General features: G+C 52.9%; 1 protein-coding gene across 1 annotated transcript; it reads right to left on the reverse strand.

Moving 5' to 3' along the window:
- Positions 1-530: 530 nt before the first annotated feature.
- LOC119140074 (hydrocephalus-inducing protein homolog) lies at positions 531-8,629 on the reverse strand. The gene is made up of 5 exons (XM_037371118.1): positions 8,241-8,629; positions 5,623-5,878; positions 4,375-4,518; positions 2,480-2,623; positions 531-1,652 (listed from the first exon to the last, which is right to left on the reverse strand). Exons 2-5 carry the CDS (start codon positions 5,848-5,850, stop codon positions 1,602-1,604), a joined length of 567 nt encoding a protein of 188 aa, XP_037227015.1. The 5' UTR covers positions 5,851-5,878; positions 8,241-8,629; the 3' UTR covers positions 531-1,601.
- Between the last annotated feature and the right edge of the window lie 1,577 nt (positions 8,630-10,206).

Genomic DNA, 10,206 nt, shown 5'->3' on the forward strand with positions numbered 1-10,206 from the left:
AATGAAATACTGCTTTATAGGAGAGCAAGTATACATTTCAACATTAAACCGCTCACTGGCTGTAGTTAGAATCGATTTCAAAAAGAATTGTTCAAAGAGCCTTGCTTACGTGGAATTTTTCGTGGAAGAGCCATTTATTTCCCACACTACTAACCGCTGAGACTTCCTAAACTTCTTTTGGATTTTAAAAACAGAAATAACTAGGACCCTGCACGGAGATCAGTTTTAAGTGTGCTGTATTTACTTATAAAGCACAGAACTTTATTCCGTCATCCTTCACTTCAGCTTTATACATAATTGTTGTGAGCCTTTTAGGAAGACTCAATAACCTATTCTATTTCATAAGCTTCTCTTCTATCTCTTTGAAAATAATTCAAGGCGTGTCAAATGAAAAACGAGCTGTTCAGCATCAAGTTCACACCCCAAAGATCCACAAGCAAGATCAACTGCTTCAATCAACAGAAAGACCTAATTTAACTCGTGTTTCTACATGACTATTATTTTTGCCCATTTTTTTCCCTAGCATTAACTTCTGGAGCTGCGCAGCATGCCACGGAGTGCCAAATGCAGTCTGTCTGAGGCACACTGAGCTGACAGGGAGGTCACATCTGATGCAGCTTTCCATCATTGCTTATGCTAGGCCACCATGCAGACAGGATTTCCTGTAGTTCCCTTTGAAAGCAATTAAAATGCTAAAATTAATTTACAAAAAAGCAGGTTTGTCATGTAACTGAAATTCTTTGATATAGTTGGTACCTAGACTCACGCTGGCTGTGAGCAGGGTGAAATGGCAAAGGACTATCAGCCAGGCCCAAGGGAAGGCTCAAAGGCTGTAAAAGCTAAAGAATAGTCAGGGAAGGGATTTTAGTCCAAGCCCAAGCGGGCAAAAGGAGATGACATTAGTCCTGCTGCCTGCAGGTGTGTGGGAAAATCACCTTGAGGTGGGGGGAATTCGAGAAAATTGCGTCCTAACAGAAGCATAGCATTATGGAAAGCTTTTTTTGGGGTAACCGGTGATGTTACCGTCCACGTGCCTAAGCGTGGCTTTGTAGCTCCAGAGGCACAGCAGGACTCCAGGGTATGGGCTAAGCAAAAAGCGTTAGTAGTGTCATACAGCCCCAGCTTGGCTGGAGAACATGGTCTCCCCTGCAGCGTCCAACCGGCAGAGATCACCTTTTCCCTGAGCATCTAGCCTGACCACGGCTGGCAGGTGTTATTCCCACCAGGGAGAGTTGAAAGCTGCTTGCCAGATCCCAGGCAAACAGCCTGGGTCTTTGCCAGGTACAGACAGGACACTAGGAAGAGGAGCTTCAAGGAGAGGGCAACGGTGCACATACCTCAGCTGGCTCGCGTGGCCGCCCGTCAGGAATGACCAGTGGTACCGGACGAGAAGCGGGCTGCAGTTGGTCATCTCAATGTAACGCTCCACCTCAGTGTCATTCAAGATGCACCCAAAGTCCACGGCCATGGTCTGGAACTGGAGATTTGGGAAGAAGACTTCTCCCCGAACAGTGACCTGCTCCTCGTGAGGATGCTCGAGCAGCTGTATCTTCAGAGCCTTCTCTGCCACCCAGCTATTCAGACGCTCCTCGTGAGCAGGGTTAAATCCGATGAAGAAATGACGTTCCTCCCCTACCTCCAGCTTCAGTTGGCTGCAAGGAGATTAAAAAGATCAAACACCAGCGTAATGAAGTCCAAGGCTGGATAGCATGGAACACGTCAATGTCTTAAAGCATGACCTCAGCGTGGGCTTCTCAGCCCACCCTGCACGTTCTTTACAGCGAGTGCCTGACTGCAAGCACCACGCTCTCGTCAGACTATTGCAGGCTCACGTTTCTGCGCTTTGCATCGATACCAGGGGGAAATAAATATTGTCCTACTGAATTCTGGACCCACAGAGGCTCTGTGCTAAACACACAGCCGAACCAGCACTCCGGCAAGCCAGGGCTGCTGCCCTGACTCCAGAGAAACTCCTTTATCCTCACAGCACAAGTGCACCGGCACGGCAGCCTCAGCCTCGCAGGGGCCAGTCACCGGCGCGGCACAGGAACGGTGCCCGCACCTCCACCAGCGCGTGTCCAGCAGAGCCCATGTCCAGCGCCTTCCACCACCGACAGGGCAGGTGCCAGGCGACAGTGGGAGGAGCATCCTCAGCCTTCCCGAAGGCAGAGCTGCCCTCACAGAGAGCAAGCTGCTCTTGAGGTTGGCTGAGGACGGCTGCTGCAAGTCCCAGGAGATACCTCTACTCCATGGCTTGCCCAGCCCTAGGTGCCTGCTCCCTTCTCCTCATGGCTTTGAGCCACGAAGTATCTTCCCAACTCGGGTATTTTTGTTTCTTCCAGCAGCTCGCTTCAGATCTGATTGAGTTGGGGCCAGGCTACTGCTGACTCTACAGGAGACCCTGCCAGAGGACCTCCCAACAGGAACGCACCGCCACATCCCTCCTCCTCAAAGCCCACCGCGGGAAGGTCCTGCTCACCTGGACATCTGCAGGGAGGGGCTGCCGGGCCGCATCACAGACTCGGAAGGGTTGGTCTAAGGCCAGGACGACGCCCAGCGGCAGGGAGGACATGTTTTTTAAAGAAAGAGGCTTATGCTGTAGGCTGAGGACGTCACTGGGTAGCTACAGAAAGAGGAGACAAGAAAAAAACAACCTGAAGTGGCCACGCACCTCCCTTCCCTTCCGACGCATTTCAGAGTTTTCAACCCCAAAATTGCACACATCTCTTATTCACTGTCTGTATTAGTTTCTACCCTTCTACAAGGTTTTTCTTTCAGAACGTCAGGTGCTTTTCACGTTTAGAAACCACAGCATCCCCCAGGGGGCCGGGAAACAGTCTCACATACAGACGAGGGAACAGCACCTCGAGAGGAGGCAGCTGCTTGACCAAGGTCAAAAGCAGAAAGTGAACCCAGAGCGCTTGTCTCCAGTTTACCCTCTCTTGGGCAGAATGGCACAAGACGATTTTCACCCCCAGTCATTTCGTACAGCCTTAGTGGCTCCAGGAGCCTCATAAAAGCAGGGATGGCTAGTCAGAAGAGAAAAGCAAGCAGGATTTGGCCTGGAGGAGAGAGCCTGCAGTAGCCTAAGGTTAGCTTGGAACATTTACACGCACAAACAGCCAGCTAGAAACCTCAACGGTCTGGTTGCAACGTGTGTCCTGCTGTCCCTGCTCCAGTGACAAAGTGTCTGTAGCCTCACAGTCAAGCTCAGCCTAAGCTATTTCTTCCTGCTTATGCATCGCTCTGGCCTTCCTGCAGGGTTCACATCAACTAGGCAGCGGTTGGGAAACTAGTTCTGGATGTATCGATATCCAACAGCTGCAGTGTCATAGCACTCGATAAACCAGAGCACGGGGCATCAAGCAGAACACAGGCAGACATCAGGAACAGCTGAAAAGCTTCTCATTAAGTGTGAACCGCCCGCTCACAGGATTTTGTGCTTCTCTGGAAGCCTGGGAACCAGAGGAGAGGCCTGAAAATACAGAAACTAAATAATGGACAATCTTCTCTGTTTCAGACACCGCATTGGAGAGGGAAAGATGATGGAGGAGTCAGGACCCAGAGACTAAAGGGCTCCTGTTTTGCATCGGTGTTGTCATCACTGCAGCTGAGGGATGACTGCAGGTCCTTTGAAGGAGGTGAGGCTGAGGGAAACGCAAAGAGCATCCATGCCAAGAGCAGGGAAGGCAGAGAGAGACAAAAGATGACAGTTTTCCTTCACCAGCCTGAGGAATTGGCAGGAAGCTCCATTTTTCTCAGCTTCCCTGCAGGATCGGCGTTCAGACATCCCCATGCCTTGGAGGAGCCTCAAAAACCTCCCTTCATCCTGACTACACAAATGCGTGTCTCTCTACAAGTGGCTACGATCCCCCCTCAGCGCAGCAGCTGCAATCTCAGCTTTACTTCGCTGAAGTCAGAAAACCATCTCATCACTAAGAATACCCTCACTTACTTCACAAAGCACCTCAGGAAGGGTGAGGAGGGGTTTAGCATCGCTCAGCTGCAGCGATCGGCTCTTCCCCCAGCAGCCCCAGCGCACAAGGCAGCTGTGCAACGGCCACGCTGCGCTCGCGGGTCCCACTGCCTCACCTGTGCCCTTGGCGCAGCAGCTCGATCCTGCCTCCACCTCGAGAAGGGCAGAGCTGTGACTGTCCCCGACCCCAGGGCAGCAAAATCACCATCTCTGTGGTAGAACCATCTCGTGGTAACGGCCAAAGCTTGCTCTGGCTCGAATCGATAGCCGAAGCCCCGTGGACTTGGGGAAGCGGTTTAACCATCCCCGTCCCCCCGTGTTTAACAGGCACGCACACCCCGCAGGCTTTCGGCCATCAGCCACGCTCTTCAATGCCAGGATGCAATCCTGAGACTTACCTTCTCCACCCGGAATGCGATTTCTCTGGTAGACACTTGCAGAACGGGATCAACGAACTCACACGTGACGTCCATCTGCATTATCTGTGCCTTCCCCGCCTTGCTCCCCACCACGGCGTGACACAGCAGCCGCTCCTTCACCACCTGCATGCAAGAGTCACGCGTCACCCAAGCAGGTGCTGGCAGGGCATCCACAAAACACGCTGCAGTTGCTAGCCACCCAACCACGGACCCTATTCCTGCCGCAACTTACAGCCACTGCTCTCCTCAATAGCCCCCTCCTCTTGTTATGCTGCATCCTATTTATGAGGGCACTCAGCTAGGCGAGCGATCAAGCCTTCTGCAAGCTGCCACTGAGGCAACCCTTGCAAGCACCTTTCAGATCATTAGGAACAGCAGGAGCTTCATGAAGATTCATTCCACATTTGCTTAAACACCTGGGCCCAGCGGTCCCAGAGCCAAGGAATGTACACCAGGGTTAGCTGGCAGCTCCTCTGCAGAGTTGGATTTCCCCTGGCCTGGAAAGAAGGGCCCGGGGGGGGAGAACACCCCGTGACCCTGCTGAGCTGCCACCCAAGGGTGCTGCCAGACCCGGCTGCCCTTGGGACACCAAGGCTGGCTGAGAGTCTGGGGTGAGCTGGTATGGAAATACCGACAACAAGTCAAGCTGTCAATTATAACGGTCCCTGGGAACACTTTCCCACGTGGATGAACGTCACTCTGACCATCAGGGCTGGCACGCACTGTTTTTTCTCCTCCAGGACTCAGCGCTAGACAAGCCTCTGCCCATGTTTGTCTACAGAGGAAAAATGATGCTGCTCTCAGACTCTCCCTCTCTTCACAGGTTTGGTGCTTGGGTTTTTTTAACTCACTCTTTTCACCAGATCTATGACCTCACATGTTTTCATTTATTTACAGCCTCTGCTCCTAGCCTAAGCGTAACTTATTTTCTCCGCCCTTCCTTTCTGCCTCAGCACACGACACCCTGTAACCTGCCCTCTGCTTCTGAAGCAGCAACATTCCCTTCAGCCCGCATTTTGGTACCAGCGAGCTGGGTTTATGGTGGCTATGGAAACACTGATGGCGGCCAGCAAGGAAAGCAGCCGGTGCTGCCATGGCAACTTGTGGCATTAAAACAGTTTCTGGAAAGCGCTTGCTCCTCTTCCCAAGGCAAATGTCAAGGGGTCGGAAGAAGCCCCAGCGGAGGTGACCTGGTGGGGAGGGCGCAGCCCTCGTGGGGCACCTCACCTGGGGAGTGCTGGAGGAGCCTTCCAGCACCATCTCCACAGTCTTGCCCGGCATCAGCTCTGTCCTCAGCGGTTGAAGCTTAAACACAGGGCAGGCAGGTTTGGGGCTCTGGGAGGAATCTGTGCCCTTGGTGTTACTGATGGCACGGAGACGGTCACGATGGCTGAACGTGGGGAAGCCTTCTGTTGACCAATACAGCTGGTGGGTGCGTCGTCCTCTGTTTGTCATCTTGAAACGGTAACAGCAGCGATCAAAGCTAGAAGACAAGCAGAGATGGAAAACGTTATGGGAGCTGCTATTTCCCAGCGGTCACCCAGCTTCAGCACCCCGATGGCGTTATCTGACCACACGCCCAGCAACAAAACCACCTCTGAAAAGGCTGACCTAGCTCAAAGCTTCAGCCAAAGCCAGACCTCGGCTGGCCCGAAGTTCAGCATCCAGCAGCTGGTCAGTTTGTGTACAGCAAGGAAAAGCTTCGCAAAGATCCATCACCTCAGGTACTCGCGAGCAGAGCATCACCCTTTGGTGCTCAGCACTCAGAGGGTTTTCCCAAGGTGCGTCCTGCAGGTCTCCCTGCACCAGGCACGAAGCTGGTCTGCCCTGGCTGCAGGTGGGTGGACGAACAGCTCTGCTGCCATTTCACCTGCCCCTGGGGAGCTGCTGCCTCAGGTGGCTTCCTCTGAAGATGCTACTGGGGAGCTGGCAGGGTGCAGAGACTCATCTGGAGATCTGGGCACCAGTTATCCCACCGTCGGGGCCCATCTTACCCCCCTCACTCCCCCATCTCTTAGGGAGCATCCAACTCTCCCTGCCCCCAACGCATCAGCTGAACAGGGCAGATGGTTTTGTGTCTTCGGAAGGTAAACGCACTGTGAGAACGCAGGATCAGCATAAGCTTCGCCCAAGACAAACACAGCAACAAGACCCGGTCTACCAGCTGAGGGAATGGAGTGACAACAAGAGATTGACCACTACAGCTAGATATAAACCAAAACGAATATTCCATGGAAATTGGTTCCATTATGTAAAGAAACACTAACTGCAGGCCAGCGTGGAATAATTATTCTACCCTCTATAAATCTGAGCACCACCAGGAACAGAATTGTTCCTACAACAGTTATTGGGTTTTTGAAAGGTACAGAACACGTGGCTTGCAAAACGCACGTCTGCCACAAGCAGCTAAACACCAACACAGAAGTGACAGATTAGAACAAACGAGTCTTTGAAACACACTTTACAAATGATGTGTACAAGGCTTAGTATGAACCGGTTTTCTGTTGTGGACAGCGGCAGATGAAGGCTAGGGGAAGCTCTGGGTAGATGCCTGATTTGTGGCTCTGGGAAAGCCCACCTCATCTGGGATGTCACCTGGGTCCCCCCAGCTCACCTGGTGGCAGCTCTGCACCCGCTGCCAACGGCGGCTCCCAACTAGCTTGCGGGCAAAGACACGAAGGGGGGCAGAGGACGACGACAGCAATCCCACCCACACTCTCCCCTCCGCTGTGCAGCCCATCTGTGGCTGCACAGAGCACAGGGCACGCTGGCCAAGTGCCAATCTCCCTGTAATGTCCCTGCTTACCTGGGGGGCTTGTGGGTGCACATTTAACACACCCCAACACCCCACCCCACCCCACTAATCTAGCCTAAATGCTTAAGGCAGCATCAACCTCCTCTTTCTAGCCCAAAATTTAGGTATCAGAGCACTGTGGAGCCTCTTTGCAGCCAGCAAAAGGAACAGGCACTTGGAGAAGAGTATTATTCTCGTCCCAAGAGGACTCCGACAGCAACAGCGCTTTGAAAAGGCTTATTTTCTCTCCCATTTATAAGAATGTAGCCAGTTTCAGACACACGCACTAGGATCCGCGAATGCCCCCTCCCGAGCTAAGCTCTTTCAGGTAGCACACGCAATTTATCCCACCCAACCTCAGCCAACCTCTCCTCCTCTCCCGCTCAGAGCTGCTCCTGCAGGCACCCTCGCTCGCTTCTGCCTCGGGCTGCCGCCGCCGCAGTGCTGGCAGACCGCAAGGAAAGCGGGCGGGGGAAACGAGGGAAGAGCAAGCGCCTCTAAAGAGCGGCCCAGCCGGGGAACCGGGGAAGACGAGCAAACTGATGGATGATACAGGGCAAAGAAACTCGGCAGCTCCTGCAGGACTCCCAGGCAGAAGGGAAATAAACCAGCACCATTAATTCAGTCGAGGAGTTGCTAACAAGCTACCACCAAGGTTTTCCACTCTTGCGAGAGAATAGACCATAGCGACTGGAAAGGTAAGCAACGTTATTGCAAACAGAAATATGTTTATACTTGTAATGTAGCATTTTCCAGCAGGAGGCTTCTGGGACCTGCTGTTTTCCTCCAGCTCATTCTTTGATAAAGTATGGAAATAAACATATTCCAACTAAAGACAAGTCAGGGACAACCTAGCAACTGGTTTCCATTTTGGTAGCTTCTGAGGGTATCTAACGACTTTGAAATGGCCATAGAACATTCCTAAAGGAGTTCCTGTGGCTTCGGTGAAGCAGAGCCAGGACCTCGAGCACTGAAGAACAACTAGCCTGAAGGACTACAGCAAAACTCCTTGCCGAGCCCACGTGGGAAGTGGGAGCCGAGAGATCCCTACCTGAAGCGGAGGCCCAAGTTGAGCTCCGGAGCAATGGGTTTGTCGGTGACAATCGTTGTGCCCGTGCCGACAGCCTGGACGGGGATGACGTAGGTGTGGCTGTTCTCTATGGACACCTTCACCTCATCCTCAAATCTCTCGGTGTCGTCCAAGTTTGCTATGATGGCCACAGACACCTCGCTCTCGGGGGGGATCACTCCTTTACTGGGTTCAATCCTCCAGCGCGAGCGTTTGCCAGCCTGTAAGATGAGCCAAACAGTAACTTAGGATGGAAACCATGGACCCTGGTCTCCTGCGGGATGCAGAAAAGGATTAAAGACATGAGGGTAAAAACCATGAAGGCTTCGTTTCCCCAACTCTGAGCTACAGTGCCTGGAAACAGCACCCGTGCAGGAGCTCATACAACCTCTGTTTTACCCTCCCTTAACAGACTCACTTTGTTAACCCAGCTTTGTCTGACCCAAGGGATGCTCACCCTCAGGAGAATGCTACTGTCCCTCCAGCCTCCCTCTTGGAGGGCACACCCAGGGAAGCCACTTGATATCTCCTGGCTTCCCGACAACGGTGGCCAGCTCTGCCATAAAGGCTCCAGGCCAGAGGAAGCCAGGACTGCTCCAGTCCCCCCGCAGCAGCCACACGGCTGGGGGATACTGCTGAGACCCCAAAGAATAACTTTGCAAAAGCGGTTGATGAAACCCCAAAGTCTTCTTTCCCAAGAGTCAGGCTTCTCAACAGCCCCTCAAGGGCTGCAGCCCTCTGTTCCCACGGATCATCACCTGCAGTGAGGTGCCCCAAGGCCCTCTGCTTTGGCAAAGTCAGCTCTAAGTGTTTATAGCAGGGCAGCGAAACAAGAAGCAGAAAGAAAACCACAAGACATGTGCCCTGTGGGCATGGCCTGGGCTTCCCAAGCACTCTTTTCCTCTGGGTCCTCACGGGCCTCCCTCTACGGATGGGGCAACAGAGGCGCTGGACCCCTCCAGCCCACCTAAAGCCACATTCACAAGGAGCAAGCTCGCAGAAGAGAAATGCACGCAGTGCTCCCGGGCCAGCAGGAAATGCACTGGGATGCAGACACGTGGCTTTCAAGTGTCCGTCACAGCATCAGTGCTACATGCATCACAGTTCAGCGCTGTGTTTGGGATGACAGGCACCACTCATCCAAAACTCTACAGTATTGTCGAGGAGAGGGTTACTTTCCTTTTCTTTTTTTTTTTTTTTTCCTTTAAATAGAAAACAACGGTGTGCTCAGAGGCCTGACATGATAAAAGCAAGTGCTCGATCCAGGTGAAGTTAGCTCGAGTTTCCGTCCGGCGGGCTGGCAGCTCTGAGCTCTAACAGGACACCAGCCAGCCCAAGGGAGAAGAGCAGCAGAAAACCAAGCAGCACTTTGAAGTCACAGAAACATTTAAAATAACACCCCAAAATGACCTCTGCTGACAAGGTGAAGGCTAGCTGGAGGCCAGGGAAGCGGTAACTTGCTGAGCATTCAGGGTCCCAGCAGCAAGCGTAGGTGCTCCCGCTACGCTAACTCCTTAGGCTGGCTGTGCCCTCCACGTAGAGCAGGTCAGGGCTGCATGCCTGCATCCCATAACGGAGCGTGCCAAAGGCATCAAAACGATTCCAGGCACCAGCAACATTTATACACTCAGCTCCATTTAATTTGTCCTCTAGGGCTTCAAAAAAAGAGTCTTGAAAAAAATTTTTAAAAAAGCAAGACGAGACTGGGATGGAGGCAGGTGGCTGCCACGGGGTAAACACTGGGGCCTCACTGACCACGGAGGATTCCCACCAACCCTCCCCTGTGGTCCCTGCAGCTGGTCGCCGGCCTCGGAGGCATCGGCTGCGCTGCCGCCAGCCAAGGGCTACCCAGCCAGCTCATTCACACCGAGCCAGTGGGCGTTAGGTTTTCACTGACGTTAATGTACAACTTCTCCTCCGATTCACGCTGACACCGAGCAGCTTGCTT

The sequence above is a fragment of the Falco rusticolus genome, chromosome 19 (assembly GCF_015220075.1).
Source record: "Falco rusticolus isolate bFalRus1 chromosome 19, bFalRus1.pri, whole genome shotgun sequence".
Lineage (NCBI taxonomy): Eukaryota > Metazoa > Chordata > Aves > Falconiformes > Falconidae > Falco > Falco rusticolus.